The 16,755-nt window shown below is 40.7% G+C and overlaps 1 protein-coding gene across 1 annotated transcript in view; it reads left to right on the top strand.

Annotated features, from left to right (window-relative positions):
* Positions 1–16,755, top strand: part of chd6 (chromodomain helicase DNA binding protein 6) — a 165,742-nt gene that overhangs the window by 94,292 nt on the left and 54,695 nt on the right. The window contains 7 exon segments of the mRNA XM_078249261.1: positions 714–800; positions 1,650–1,787; positions 5,339–5,460; positions 8,329–8,572; positions 15,506–15,682; positions 15,965–16,108; positions 16,365–16,463. Coding sequence (XP_078105387.1) covers positions 714–800; positions 1,650–1,787; positions 5,339–5,460; positions 8,329–8,572; positions 15,506–15,682; positions 15,965–16,108; positions 16,365–16,463 — 1,011 coding nt within the window.

Raw genomic sequence — 16,755 nt, 5'->3', positions numbered from 1 at the left:
ACGACTGGTTGCAATTGAAGGAAAGATGAATGTGGCCAAGTACAGAGATATCCTGGAAGAAAGCCTCATCCAGAGTGCTCAGGACCTCAGACTGGGCCGAAGGTTCACCTTCCAACAAGACAATGACCCTAAGCACACAGCTAAAATAACAAAGGAGTGGCTTCGGAACAACTCTGTGACCATTCTTGACTGGCCCAGCCAGAGCCCTGACCTAAACCCAATTGAGCATCTCTGGAGAGACCTGAAAATGGCTGTCCACCAACGTTCACCATCCAACCTGACGGAACTGGAGAGGATCTGCAAGAAAGAACGGCAGAGGATCCCCAAATCCAGGTGTGAAAAACGTGTTGCATCATTCCCAAGAAGACTCATGGCTGTACTAGCTCAAAAGGGTGCTTCTACTCAATACTGAGCAAAGGGTCTGAATACTTATGACCATGTGATATTTCAGTTTTTCTTTTTTAATAAATTTGCAAAAATTTCTACATTTCTGTTTTTTTCTGTCAAGATGGGGTGCTGAGTGTACATTAATGAGAAATAAAATGAACTTTTTTGGTTTTAGCAAATGGCTGCAATGAAACAAAGAGTGAAAAATGTAAAGGGGTCTGAATACTTTCCGTACCCACTGTATTTGCTTTATCAAAGGGATCCCTGCCCTGATTAATAATCAATAACCTCTTTCTCTCTCCATCTCTCTTTGTCCCTTTTTCTAGCCCGATGAGGACTTATTTAACCCAGACTATATAGAGGTGGACAGAGTGCTGGAGGTGGCCGTTACCACGGATACTGAGACCGGCGAGGTAGGCAACACATAAACACAGACGCTCTCTCACAGCAGGGTTTGTCTGCTCTGAAAATGGCTCTTACTGAAGGGCCTCAGCGTCGTGGTGCGCTCTCAGTGGGCATTCACACTAATCCGGGAGGGGCGGGGGGGTGTCAATGAAACGGCCCATTTGTGTGACATCCTGCTCTTAAACACACACAGTCTGTTCTCCGTCACATGATTGGCCACCACAGCATGACGTGGGGTTGCGTTTCCCCAAGAGTTGTCGGTCTGCAACCCCCGCTGCAGCCTAAACGCACTACCCCCGTTCAAAATGAATGGAAAGACCTGCGTTTCTGTCAGACCGTTGGACGGCCGACCCCGGCAGTCTGAACGTATGCACGCAGAGCTTTCGCCGTAGCCTACGTAAGTGGCCTGAAGTTTATACTTGTGCGCTGGTGTGTGTGTCGATCTCTTTAAGAGAACAGCTGTGTGTGTGTGTGTAGAGCGAGTGAGAGAGTGACGCTGATTAGCTTCAGAGCGAGTACCGACTCTAGAGTCATAGTGAGAGAAACAAAGTGTCTCCCCTGTGTTTTCTGACCACGGTGGGAAATCTGTAGCAGGAATAGTTTACCCTCTCCTTGATTTCATGTTGTTTACGGAGAAGGAGAACCAGGAAATGAGTCGGGGACGGGGGGAAATATAACGCTACCAAGCCACGGCCGAGCGACGTGCGTCGCGTGTATTTACATTTTTTCGAGAGGTGCGCGTCAGGCTACGGCGTAGGGTCGGTATCGCCACGTTACCTACGTACGTAGCCACGGCGTAGATTTAACGCAGAATAAATAAATCACGCCACCATGTGTTTGTGTGTGTGTTGTTGAAGGAGGTGACCCATTACCTGGTTAAGTGGTGCAGTCTGTCCTACGAGGAGGCCACGTGGGAGCTGCAGGAGGACCTGGACCCGGAGAAGATCAAAGAGTTTGAGGGGATCCAGAAACTGCCACCAGACCTCAGACACATGGTGAGGACAAATACAACAGTAGTCGAGTACAAAGGAGAAGAGCATCAAAACCGTACGTTGATACAGTATTGAGTAAAATCCGAACGTGAATACGACACGGGTTCAGTTTCAGATTCTTGGTAAGCTTGAAAAAAGCTTTTGTGCCACATTATGATTCTTGTATTTAAAACGTGCAATATAAATAAAGTTGAATTTCTAATCGATCAGCACACTTAACATTGCAAAGAGTAATAAGCAGAAAGAAAATCTTCATCCATAAAGTGGCAAAGTGTTGTTAGCAGGGGAAGTATTTCTTTACATTAGGGGGTGGGGATCTTCGAAGTGTGGTCGAATAGTTACCAGTGAATATCAAATAGTATTTTTTTCTTGAAATGCCCATCCCTATTAACAGTGCATGGTTACTGTAGCACTCCACCTCAGATATAACTTGATAACTAGTATACATTGCCAATTTTGTGTCTCTCCATTATTCACTCTGACATTTTGTTCATGTTAGCTGATTTCTGTTTAAGAGAAGGGGTTGTTTTGCCCTTTTGTCTTTCCGTCATTTTCAGTCAGCGCGGAAGCTGCAGTACCATTTGCTTGGAGCAGCTAACCTAACATTTGCCATGTATATGGATTACTTATTTCTGCGAGTGGACTTAGAACAACTTGTATAACTGTGTCTGTTTCATCCACACTTGTTGCCATTTTTTTGTAGCTCTGTTGCTGGAAGATAACATCTTTATTCTTAATACCACCCACAAAGTTCTGATTGGCTCGGTTGCTGTTCCAACCAGGGGAACAGCTGTCAAAGATCACATCGCCTATTTGAAATTGCTGAGAAGATATGGAGATGTGAGCGGGGATCGAGATGTCTGAAACCAGACTATCTTGGCTAATTAGTGAGCACAAACATTCACATTCTGCGTGTTTGTGGGCAGATGTAAGAAAAAGGAAAAACTGCACAACACCACAACAAGGTTATGGCTTTTATATTTAATCTCCAAACCTCCCTGCAGAACAGACGCATCTTTTCTGCCCACATCTCTACAACCACCCGCCCTCAAATTCATCACCTTGGCCTCGTTTTCTTTTCCGCTGCTAATGAGTGCAAACACAATCAGTGCTGTGAGGTTTTCTTTCTTCTCCAGCGCTGCAGCATCCCATCTGGTTTTGGGTTTGTTTTTGGAGGTGACACTGAGGTTTGGAAAACCCTCACAATCAAATCCATGTCAAACCTCATGTTTCAGTTCTGTGACCCACAATCCTCTACACATCTGTAGACGATTGTTTACTGGGGTTGGGCCATAGAAATAAAACGGATATAAAGGCCATTTCCATTCAAATCAATGTAGCAGAATGGTCAGAGCAGCAGCCATTTTTATGTGTACCATTGCCATGTTAACGTATAAACTTCCGGCAAGTCGCGGAGCCGAGGTTTTGCAGTAACGGACAAACGAGAAGTGGAGTAGTAACGTCACCAGGCTTAATGAGTCAAATTAACTTAATGCTTCATCCACTCAAAGCACGTTTCTATCGCCACGACTGACAGCTGTCTTCAGCTCGTTTTTTTGTGGACTATGTGGCGACGATGTGCTAAGTATTCCTTTAAAAAGTCTTACGTTTAACTTGGAGAAACCTGGGCGTACCCTGAAATAAAGCTTCAAAGCTAGGAACTATTCGGTACAGACAAGAAGCCCCAGAAGAAGCCGTTTAAGCTTCGGATAGTAGCGTAGAGACGTTTACGTTGTTTGTTGCTGTATTCTCCGAAACAAAATATCTCCGAATAAGCAAGAAGTAATAGAGAAGAAGAGAGCAGAAGTAAAGGAAAGCAGGCTGCCTGGCAACATTCGTAAACACATCCATTATAAACACAGACGTACCGCCAAACATAAAATGTATCACCTCTAATCATTAACGTGACTGTCGTTTATCTCCAAATCAAAATGAGTGTCTGCCGTTAACAACACTCTTTCCGTGAAGCCGTTTTTTTTAGCTTTGATAAAACCATCTCTCATGTTTCTTCTTCCCAGTGTGGTGTCTCTCTCTGACCACATATTTAAAGGAACACGCCGACTTATTGGGACTTTGTCTTATTCACCGTATCCCTCAGAGTTAGATAAGTCCATACATACCCTTCTCATCTCCGTGCGTGTCGTAACTCTGTCTGACGCCCTCACCGCTAGCTAGCAACTCCCAACTCCAGGCGTTCTCAGGTGCTGCTAGCAAATCACTCCGCCCAAGTAGCAGAAGTAGCAGTGCTTTGCCTTCTGAGAAATAGTTCTTAGTTTGTATACGGTTAGAAGATGGCTGTGTCTCATGTGACCTTGTTATTCGTACACGCTGTGACTATACAAATCACAACATGTAAATAGGAACATGTTGGCGTTATTTTGTCACTTATTTGGAGCAGTAGGCTAGTTGGAGCCGGTTACCTCCAGGATCTGTGCTAAGCTAGGCTAGCGGTGAGTGTATCAGACAGAGTTACGACACACACGGAGATGAGAAGGGTATGTATGGACTTATCTAACTCTGGGGGATACGGTGAATAAGACAAAGTCCCAATAAGTCGGCGTGTTCCTTAAAGGTTGTTTGACTGTCTGTGGTCTGTACATGGGGAATCAAACAGATGTTTGTAGAGGCGAACCTGCACTGCCAGTGTTTCCCAACGGAAGTGAAAGCGCAGTGGGCGCGTGGTTAAAAAAAATTCTGAGGTGCGCGACCACGCACCACGACAGCTTGAAGAGCCTTCGCGCTGGAAATGACAGCCGTGGTGACGTCATTTTATGGTGCGCGCACCTCGCGCCGGGAAAACCGCGGCTACCATAAACCTCGCTTTGGTGTAAACAGAACAGAGAGGTTTGTGAAAGAGGAGTCACCCGTCTCCTGACCAGTCTCACAGTACATTTACTTTGCTGGATGTTGAATACTTAATGACTGCTTACATAACTGCAATTTTCTCGAGTCTCTCTCTCCACTCCTGAAAGAAACCGAAGCAAATGATTCTTATTCATTTCAAAACTAGTATTATCATATGAATATTTGATATTATGAAATTGTATTATGCCTCTGGGTTTATTTATGTATTAAGTGTTGTGTGTATTGTGCTGTCATTTTACGGGATCATGAGTCCGTAATAAAGTCTTATTAAAGTCCCTGGCAGCAACAATCTGTTGCACTACTTATTTTATTATTTGTCCATTCCATCTCCCAAAATTGCAAACTGAGTCCTTTCTCATCTTTTAAAAAATGTAATTTAATTTATCTCCTTTCTGATTTTATCTGGGGAACCAAATAGTTTTAATATCTGATATGCTCTTAGGTCGGATACAATTTGTGTTGTGTGGAGGAAACCTATATTTAATATTGGTTATCATAGTGTTTAAACAATTCAGCTTAAACCAGCAAAAGTTGCCAGTCACATTTTGTTTGGTAATTATCACTGAAATTGAAACAGTAAGTTGTGAAATCACTTGTCAGTGGAATAATAATATTAATACGGGCTAATGTGTGTGTGTGTGTGTGTGTGTGTGTGTGTGTGTGTGTGTGTGTGTGTGTTCATATTGCAGGAGCGTCCTCCTCCGGAGAAATGGCAGAAGTTGGACCACTCCAGAGATTACCGGAATGGAAACATGCTCAGAGAATACCAGTTAGAGGGAATGAACTGGTTACTGTTCAACTGGTACAACAGGTGAGTACTGCACACTACAGCTGTAACACTTCCATATGTTGCTATATGATTGTCACTGTAATGTAGTTTTGCATTGCCAGAACCTCCTCCGCAGCACTGTGGCTAGTCCACACAGCATTCCAGGATGGGAGAAAAACATGCTCTGGTTTATTGGCATTTCTTTAAACCAATCCCAATCGTCTTGGGCGGTGCTAAGCGTCAGACGGAGCCCCGGTGCCTCTGCAAAACAGCCTCGGGAAGGAACTTGTTTTGGTGGAACGTGTACGTTCAAAAGTTGTTTTAGTCGTGCAACAGAAAACTCAGATTGGACAGATAGTCTAGCTAGCTGTCTGGATTTACCCTGCAGAGATCTGAGGAGCAGTCAACCAGTCCCTCCAGGATTTCGCGGCCTTCTTTTGAGATTGTTGCGGCCCAAAATGCCTGATTTTGAGGGAGCTTTTGTAAGAAATTGCGATAAATGTTGCGATGTCTTTTGTATTTTTGTTGCAAGGAAGTTGCGGGAGACAGTCAAAGTTGCAAAAAAGTTGTGATTTTTCTTTTTTTTATAGTTCTTTAAAAATAAAAAGGAAACTTATTTTGGGGGAAATAAAACTACTCTGGGCTGAGTTTTCCTAGTAACCTTACCAAAAAGGCTCAGGATGCTGCAAATGTTGGTATAATATGAAAATGGCTGGTGGATTTAAGACACAAAATAATTTATTGAATGAATCAAATTTGAACATTTCTGTCAGTGGCTTGTTGATCTTTACATTGTTAGTTAATTTCCTAACCTGGCCTGGGACACACATTCATACGGTTTGATTAAGTACTTATTGGACTTTAACTTATCATTGCACTTACACTAACGAGCGTAGCTGTCCTCAATTTAGGTCATCGTGTGTGCGTGTGCGCCAGTCAGTCACAAATTCCTACCATAGTCCTCATAAATCCACCGGAGTTTAGAATGCAAACACAAAGAAAGAGGAAGGTAACCCACATCGAGCCAAAAATAAGGGACATCCGGCGGATTTACCAGCAGCAATCCTGGAAGTGGAACGTCGTGTATATAGACTACTGTTCTGTGACCAAAATAATGTATTATTGTCATTTCTGTTGCTATTAACGTGTATAGGGTTAAGTGCCAACAACTAACAATTAAAATAATAATAACATATAGTCCGACAAATAATCAATTATATGATTACAATTTGGCATATCTAAACAAAATCAACAATTACCAGTCATACGACTTAGGACCTTAGCTAATGTTAGCAATTAATTATTGTTAAACAAAGAAACCCACTCATGTAAAAAAGAATTGACAATTATGTAATAATTGTTACAGGCCTACTGCACGAAAACGCTTCACCGAAAAAACGCACACGTAGCGCCGCAAAAACGCCATGCGGCCAAAGCTTGTTCCTAAACAAGACTGAATCTTGGGTTGGCTTTCTCCTGCTGTCGAGCACCGTGACCCCCGTTGAGCGGGGGGAGGAGGGGCCAACTTTGAATGTTGTGTTTACAAACTGCAACCGACAAATCCTCCTTCTGCCTTTTAGGTGTATCTAAGAGTTCTTGCTTGCTGTAATTCTCTCCCCCCCGCCCCCCCCTCCTTATACATTTTTGCGACAAATAGATCCCTTCTTAAAGCGGTTTCAAAAATCTACAGTGCTTGTTACAACACAAAGAGGATATTTTGTTACTGTAATTTCTATCCAATTTGGACTGCTGAAGCAGAATATTAGCTTCAATTTAACTTTGAAATGTAATTTAGCAACGATGATTGTGGATTTTTTTTTCCTTCATCACTTACAATGAAACTGCATTAGACGGGGTCTTTGTGGCCAGTCTTGACAGGAGAAACAATTACAGCACACAAAGATGTACATCCTGTCCTACCCATACCGTTTCATCCCTCCTGTTCCATCAACATTTTATATTAAGCATGGAGAAAACATACCAAAAATGACCAAGGAAAACATGTTTTACTTTGTTAAGGTAGAAATACAATCAGATTTGTGTGTGTGTGTGTTAGGGCTGCACAATATATCGTTTTCTTATCGACATCGCGATATAAACTGGCGCAATATACATATCGCGAAAGGTTGCAACATATTGCAATAGACACTACGAGATTTTTTTTACGTTAGTTGAAAGAAAATATCAGACAACTGCATTTTAAAGTGCAACTGTCATTCTTTTTTTAGTGGTGCCTGTTGTCAATTCAATGTTCAATTTGTTCAATAAAAGAGTGTTAGAAATTTTAGAAAAATCTTTTATTTGTTTTAAATTTAACAAGCAATTTGTTGTTGTATTTTAGAAGAATACTGAAAGCAACAGAAAGGCAGAACTGAGTACATTTTAATCTGTTAATTTATTGAAGTAACATCGTTATCGCGATATTCAACGTTATCGCGTATCGCATATTTTCCTCGTGTGTGTGTGTGTGTGTGTGTTTTTTATTCCCCTCATCCATGACTATATGTGTGTCTGAGTGACCACATCATAGAACATCCTGACGCCACACGCAGAACCGTAGCAGTAATACAATAAGACAATGCAAAAGTTAAACAATGTAAATGTTTAAATTATGTGTTCAACACTATTAAATCTCTAGTGGTAATTCTCTTGAAAGGTGGATGCTTGGTGTTTCAGGGATTTGATCAAATGTAGCTGTTTTTCTTGAAACCTCTACAACTTATTCATGCCTGATGACACAGGGTTAATATAAACATAGCCAATGTGTTATGAGGAGACAGGTATGTTTACACAAATAGTAATGCATTAATTAGTTTGATTGTTGTAATCAGTGGATGTATTTTAGGATTATGGCAGAACGTAGTGCTCCCTCTGACCTCTCTTGCTCTCTCACTTTGCTTGTCTTCCTAGAAAAAACTGCATACTGGCCGATGAGATGGGGCTGGGAAAGACCATCCAGTCCATCACCTTTCTGTACGAGATCTTCAGCATGGGGATCCGCGGGCCCTTCCTCATCATCGCCCCCCTGTCCACCATCACCAACTGGGAGAGGGAGTTTCGCACGTGGACGCACATGAACGTCATCGTGTACCACGGCTCGCAGATCAGCCGGCAGATGATCCTGCAGTACGAGATGTTTTACAGAGACCCACAGGTAATCTTTGACAGGGATTGGCCAATTATCGGCCTGGCCAATTAACGGGGCCGATGTTTGGCAATTAGCGGATTATCTGTATTGGTGGTTTCTTTTTACCCGATAAAGTTAATTAATTAAAAAGTGTGCCACTTTGGCACCGCTACAGCTCTGTAACACTGATTCTCCACTGAGCACAACTGTGCTGCGTTCCGGCTGCGTCCTCCTCAACGCGCCATACCACACCGGGAGCGTCTGAGAAGCCGAGCATCTTGCTGCCCGACTCGCAGTACTGTACTTTACAGAACAATCACCTGTTTATTAGCTAGTATCTACCATAAGGTGACCAGATTTCTACCTCCAATACCTCCAAAAAAAGTAATGTTTTTATCTTTGTAAAACTTAAAACGGGGACACTGCCCCAGGGGCATCACAAGACCTAGAGCTGCACTGGGGCACAAGCCCCCCTAGGGGGGTCCATGGGCATGCTCCCCTGTAAGAACATTTAGTCTATTTTAACGTTTAAATGCATCAATCTGGTGCACTTTGAAGAGACATTCAGAGGTAAAACTTGATTATTCTTATCTATGGATAGAAATACTGTATTTGTGCTGTAGCCTGAACTATTTTGCACTTCAGAATTTTACCATACAATTTTAACCATGCACACACAGGTGGAATAGTTTTTTTCTTCATATTTTTGCATTGATGTCACTAGGAAGCATAAGTATAAAATGTATATTCATATTTGTAAGTGGAATATATATATATATATATATATATAAGTAAGTGTGATTGTCTGGAATCTGGCAATATAATAACCATTACGGTGGGATACACTGGCTAAGCAATTTACAAAACTGTCTGTGCTGACATAAATAGTTTACATGAGAATACGTTATAATTTTGTTGCAATTTCAAAACCAGATTACCCGGGAAGCGCTTGTTGTATCGAGGCATGTGTTGAGTGAAGAGTTTGTGAAATATTTCACAGAGAGTAATGGGTGTGCAGAGATTTATGCTGCATGCAAATATGATAACATTTCATGTAAGTTCAATGTTAATTTTCTCGCAAACCTGGCACTAATATCATTGGAAAGCTTAGATTCTGGTTGAGGTGGTTGTGCCAGACTCACGCCTTTGGCTGAGTCAGAGGGAGAGCAGGTGTGCGGTTGTGAAAAAGTTGGTAATTTCATGGCGCAGATTAACACTTTTGCATGCACTATACCTGTGTCACATTCTCATTAGGGGCTGAGCCCCCCTAAAGGTCTGATCCTAGAATCGCCCCTGCTGCTGCTTCATACTTGTACTTCACCTCAGAGGGGAATGTTGTAATGTTTACTGCACTACATTTATCTGACAGCTTTTGCTTTATTGCTTCAGGCTGAAGTTGTTTCTGCAACAGCTCATTGAGTATCGGATACGGTTAAAACTATTGAGGCAATATTTTCCTTTTACATTGGTCCGGTAAACGAGATCGCTGCAGTCGGCAACGGCGAAACAAGCTACAATGCAAGTTAATGGACGTCAATTGTCCAGCTTGTATTTACGTTCATAAAAGTGCTTGTTTTGCCTCTGACAGGCTCAGATTAATATTCTAAGTGTCTGACAACATTATGGAAAGGATTTCTAAGGAGGTTGATCTTTCTATTAGAGTAAGATCCTTTTTTTAAAGATAAAAAGTCCGCAAAATTGCGTTCGCTAAACCCACCAGACTTCATGTAAATAAACAGTAATTTTAGCATCGTAAAATATGGACATTCTAGAACATATCTGAGCTCTGAGCAGCACTTGCTCTGGCTTGAGTTTGCGCGAGTCAGCGCGACTATATGTTTGGTCAATGTTTTCTTTCTTTCATTCCAATTTCGGGGACATTTCCGGGGACAGCTCACCGAAACCGTGGACTGTCCACTCCAAGCTAGCTCCAAGCTATATTCCGAAAGTCAAATATAATTTGAATAGTAAAAAAATCAATACTATTCGAATGCTGAAATTACTATTCAAATTTGATGTTTTTTATAAATAGGTTGGCTAATGTTAGCTAATCGCCCTCTTCGTTACGGGAGTGAGAAACAAAAGACATTGTGAGCTAACGTTGCGAGTAACCAAGCCAAAATGCTTATGTTATCATTAGTTAGCTTGTTCTGGTTTCCTAACTGCGTCGCGAGTTATAGGAGCTTAGCTACATGGAGACAGCTAAAGTTAATGTTAGCTGCCCTACAGCTGTCAGAGTTAGCTTCGACTTCATATATTACCTTCTAACAGCTGTATTCTCAGTAAGCAGGCAATCTGTAAGAAACATGTTGCTTATAAATCACTAAAATAGTAGTGACAGCACCGTTTGGCTTAGCTAGTTATCAATGCCATTAGCATCGTGGCTAACACTATTGTTACTTAAACACTGTTTATGACAAATCCATGCTGATGTTGGAAGTCTCTCTAGTGGACAGAACGTGTAACAACAACCACATGCTTAAAGTGGCATTGACAATGCATGAGCCTGAGTTGTGTAGTACATATTAATAACAGGCTGCATATGGGTATTAAATATTTGAATATTAAAAAAAAATAACAAAAGAAATTTGAATGGTATTATAGAGGAAGTGCTAGAGCTCTACTCCAAGCACTCCTACAGTTAAACTCCATGTCTTCTCTTTTCTGGTGTTGTCCTAAAAAAAAATCTGTGATCATATTATGTTTTTTCTTCCTCTAAGATGAATCTCTCATTGTCCATGGTGTTGTAATGTTGAAATCTTTCCCACATATCCGGTTACTCTGTTGTGAAACATCTGTCTTAAGTTGTTCCAGCAGTTATTTTTGATTAAGTGTTATCAGTTAGTCATTACATCTATTATTCAAATTTATCTCTGGAAATTAATTCAGCACTATATTTTTTTAAATCGATACATCGTTGAAGTAATTTATTTGACATTTTCAAATATGAGGATTTGTTGCTTGTCTGTTTTATATCTGCCCATTGACGAGCTTCGTATTGTTGGGAAGACAGAACATGCAATATGAATATGATTACATTCGGCTCCGAGTGTTGGTGATGGACATTTTTCATTTTATAGACAAAGCATTTCATTACCTTATCAGAAAATGAATTGACAGATGAATCAATTATGATAATAATCTCATCCCCTAAGCTGATTTAATTGTCCTCTGTCACGCAAACGTGCCTTGTCTGTTTCTGTTGTTATGAGTAACAATGAGGAAATTCCTTCCGGCAAAACTCAGGGGAAACAAACTCTTTGCATGCAGAAGTTAACACGAAGCTAACATGGCCACTATAATGTATAGCTAGTAACCACTTTTAAGTTGTCTCTCAAACTTAGTCTCCCATTATGGCTCAAACACTAGATAATTTGCAACACATTGAATGTTATGTGTGATATTTCTTTTATTTTTTATTATTATTTCCTGTATACATGCGTGCACATATTTAGTGGTGGGTTTAGTGATACTTCCTCAAGAAAATATTACATTTTTCAATAATAAAAATATGCAATTTCACATGATTTTGGACCAGTATTATTACCATAGCTGTGTCTGATTGTTGGAAAAGCTAGAGAAGATAATTAAAGACAAAACCATCCACTGAAGACCAATTACAATCATTAGGTCTGAGTCATTTAATCAAGTCATTTAGTTAGTTTTAATGCTCATATTGATTTTTCATTCATTTGGCTTAGGTGCTGCTCCTAAGCCTTAAAATGGTAGGGAAAACCCTGGCAACATTTGGATTGTCCTGAACAAGCTGATGTTTATGTAGGAGTGATTTTATTGTCAATGCTTCCACATTTTTGAGACTCTTGAACACTTCCCATTGAACTACTGCTCCATCTGTGAAATAAAGACATACAGTCAGGTCCATAAATATTGGGACATCGACACAATTCTAATCTTTTTAGCTCTATACACCACCACAATGGAGTTGAAATGAAATGAACAAGATGTGCTTTAACTGCAGACTTTCAGCTTTAATTTGAGGGTATTTACATCCAAATCAGGTGAACGGTGTAGGAATTACAACAGTTTGTATATGTGCCTCCCACTTTTTAAGGGACCAAAAGTAATGGGACAATTGGCTGCTCAGCTGTTCCATGGCCAGGTGTGTGTGTTATTCCCTCATTATCCCATTACAAGGAGCAGATAAAAGGTCCAGAGTTCATTTCAAGTGTGCTATTTGCATTTGGAATCTGTTACTGTCAACTCTCAATATGAGATCCAAAGAGCTGTCACTATCAGTGAAGCAAGCCATCATTAGGCTGAAAAATCTAAACAAACCCATCAGAGAGATAGCAAAAACATTAGGTGTGGCCAAATCAACTGTTTGGAACATTCTTAAAAAAGAGAACGCACCGGTGAGCTCAGCAACACCAAAAGACCCGGAAGACCACGGAAAACAACTGTGGTGGATGACCGAAGAATACTTTCCCTGGTGAAGAAAACACCCTTCACAACAGTTGGCCAGATCAAGAACACTCTCCAGGAGGTAGGTGTATGTGTGTCAAAGTCAACAATCAAGAGAAGACTTCACCAGAGTGAATACAGAGGGTTCACTACAAGATGTAAACCATTGGTGAGCCTCAAAAACAGGAAGGCCAGATTAGAGTTTGCCAAACAACATCTAAAAAAGCCTTCACATTTCTGGAACAACATCCTATGGACAGATGAGACAAAGATCAACTTGTACCAGAGTGATGGGAAGAGAAGAGTATGGAGAAGGAAAGGAACTGCTCATGATCCAAAGCATACCACCTCATCAGTGAAGTATGGTGGTGGTAGTGTTATGGCGTGGGCATGTATGGCTGCCAATGGAACTGGTTCTCTTGTATTTATTGATGATGTGACTGCTGACAAAAGCAGCAGGATGAATTCTGAAGTGTTTCGGGCAATATTATCTGCTCATATTCAGCCAAATGCTTCAGAACTCATTGGGACGGCGCTTCACAGTGCAGATGCACAATGACCCGAAGCATACTGCAAAAAAGCAACCAAAGAGTTTTTAAGGGAAAGAAGTGGAATGTTATGCAATGGCCAAGTCAATCACCTGACCTGAATTCGATTGAGCATGCATTTCACTTACTGAAGACAAAACTGAAGGGGAAAATGCCCCAAGAACAAGCAGGAACTGAAGACAGTTGCAGTAGAGGCCTGGCAGAGCATCACCAGGGATGAAACCCAGCGTCTGGTGATGTCTATGCGTTCCAGACTTCAGGCTGTAATTGAATGCAAAGGATTTGCAACCAAGTATTAAAAAGTGAAAGTTTGATTTATGATTGTTAATCTGTCCCATTACTTTTGGTCCCTTAGAAAGTGGGAGGCACATATACAAACTGTTGTAATTCCTACACCGTTCACCTGATTTGAATGTAAATACCCTCAAATTAAAGCTGAAAGTCTGCAGTTAAAGCACATCTTGTTCGTTTCATTTCAACTCCATTGTGGTGAAGTATAGAGCCAAAAAGATTAGAATTGTGTCGATGTCCCAATATTTATGGACCTGACTGTAGTTGACCAGCTTCTACTGACATAAGCATGAGGAGGATTTTTTTAATTGTTTAATTCCTTTAAGGTTACATTTAGAGAGTTTTATATTTTTATGGTGTCCCTGAGGATGTGACAGACATCCAAAGCACAATCCTCACGCCCCTCTCTTTCTTATCGGCCTCTTTTTCCCTCATCTTCACTCTCCCTGCAATGTGGCTCCATCTCTGGCCATGCTGGATCATCATCTTTAAAATATACATATGCACTAGTGTAACAGGTTACTTATTGCTGCATGTGTCTCAGATGAAGTCCTTCTTACAATACTGTATGCCAGTGATTCCCAACCAGGTGTACTAGTTTCCTAGGGGGTACTTCTGCCAGTGCCAGGGGGTACATGGAAAGATTGTAGTGCAGCTCAACTAATTTGAAAAAATAGAAATTATGATTTGATTAAAAGAATTTATCAGCTGTAACACCTTGACAATTTTAAACAGGTAGCTAAAAGTAATGAATACATGAGTGGCAGTTGAAATAGTCAGCTAAAACTACTAACCAAACAGTTGAAATAGTTAGCTAAAACTACTGACCAACAGTTCAAATAGTTAGCTAAAACTACTGAATGAACAGTTGAAATAGTTAGCTAAAACTACTGAATGAACAGTTGAAATAGTTAGCTAAAACTACTGAATGAACAGTTGAAATAGTTAGCTAAAACTACTGAATGAACAGTTCAAATAGTTAGCTAAAACTACTGAACAGTTCAAATAGTTAAAACTACTGACTAACAGTTCAAATAGTTAGCTAAAACTACTGAACCAACAGTTCAAATAGTTAGCTAAAACTACTGAATGAACAGTTGAAATAGTTAGCTAAAACTACTGAACCAACAGTTCAAATAGTTAGCTAAAACTACTGAACAGTTCAAATAGTTAAAACTACTGAAAGAACAGTTCAAATAGTTAAAACTACTGACTAAACAGTTCAAATAGTTAGCTAAAAGTAATGGATAAATGGTTTAAACGTTCAGTACTCACATGTACTGTAGTAGTAGTAGTAGTAGGATTGCTGACCAAACCAACCTAAATATCTACAGTTCTGTTATATACAAAAATAAACAATATCCACTTTTACATAATAAATAGTGTTATACACAAGTTCATCTGACAGGGCTGTGGGGGTACCTCAGACCAAAAAGGTTGGAAATCACTACTGTATGCAGCTACTTGTTCTGACTTTGGCCTTCTGCAGATATCCTAGGGGAATTGATATTAATTTCGGTCATGCCTGATGAATTCACCCATTCAGCAGTTTCAACATTTTAGCAGGCATTTAGTGTTTTTTTTTTTGGAAGTTAGAAGTGAAAGGAGACAGTGAAGAATACCAGAGTGAGGCGGACATGCAACGCAGCTGCATGATATCCATCCCTAGACCCTGATCATTTAAATGTTCATTCCTTAGGGTAACACTATCCCAGGTGTGCTGAAGTTCCACGGGGTGATCACCACCTTCGAGATGATCATGGCTGACTCTCCGGAGCTGAAGAAGCTCCACTGGCGCTGCGTGGTGATCGACGAAGCCCACCGCCTGAAAAACAGGAACTGCAAACTACTGGAGGGACTCAAACTCATGAACCTGGTTTGTGTGTGTGTGTGTGTGTGTGTGTGTGTGTGTGTGTGTGTGTGTGTGTGTGATATATGAATAGAATGTACATTACCTTTTAGGTTTGGCATTGCAGCTGTAGGAATTAGCCAACTGTTCTTGTTTCCTCTCCTTCTTTCTCGTAGGGAATTGTTTTAATAAACCCCATGGGAAAAATGTTCAGTTCAGTTTGAACTGAACTAAATGTTATTTTAATCAGCAGGTTGTATGTGATGTGTGGTGTTTTCTAAAGCTAACTGTGTCCCATGTTTCTAACAGGAACACAAGGTTCTGCTGACAGGGACCCCTTTGCAGAACTCAGTGGAGGAGTTGTTCAGCCTGTTGAATTTCCTGGAGCCGCTGCAGTTTCCTTCCGAAAGCACCTTCCTGGAAGAATTCGGAGACCTCAAAACAGATGAACAGGTATGTTATGATAAGTGTTGTCATGTAGCTACAGGAAGATGTGGTGTTTGTATAAAATGCATCCTGACATTGCTTCCTTTTTCACTGTCCCTGTGTTGTTGCTGCTTGGGATCAGCTCTCATTTTTTTCTTTTCTCAAAACAAGCTCTTAGTTTGGACATGACGTGGCTTTTTTTTTCCAGACAAGAAACAAAATCTGCACATAAACACTTGCATTTCTATCACATTCACACCCCCTCCTGTGTTCTCTGCAACAGGTGAAGAAGCTTCAGGCCATTCTGAAGCCCATGATGTTGAGGAGACTGAAGGACGATGTAGAAAAAAACCTGGCGCCTAAACAAGAGACCATCATAGAGGTACGTTTTCGATGTTTAAATGGTTACACTTTACTTGAAGGTATCTACATAAGAGTGACATGACACTGTCATGAACAAGTCATAAACGTTTATGACATAACGCTTCTGTCATTAAGTGTCCTTTGGTTTTTGTCATGACAAGTTAGAGTTGTGGGTTCATGTGTCATGACAGTGACATGTGTTCATGACAGTGTCATGTCACTCTTATGTAGATACCTTCAAGTAAAGTGTTACCATTTAAATTAACACCAAGCTCTTTCCATTGCTTGAAAAATCTTCTTTTTTGTTTTGG

Source organism: Sander vitreus, chromosome 4 (assembly GCF_031162955.1).
Source record: "Sander vitreus isolate 19-12246 chromosome 4, sanVit1, whole genome shotgun sequence".
Taxonomy (NCBI): domain Eukaryota; kingdom Metazoa; phylum Chordata; class Actinopteri; order Perciformes; family Percidae; genus Sander; species Sander vitreus.
Note: the sequence above shows the minus strand (reverse complement) of the source record. Positions and strands in the feature narration are given on the sequence as shown.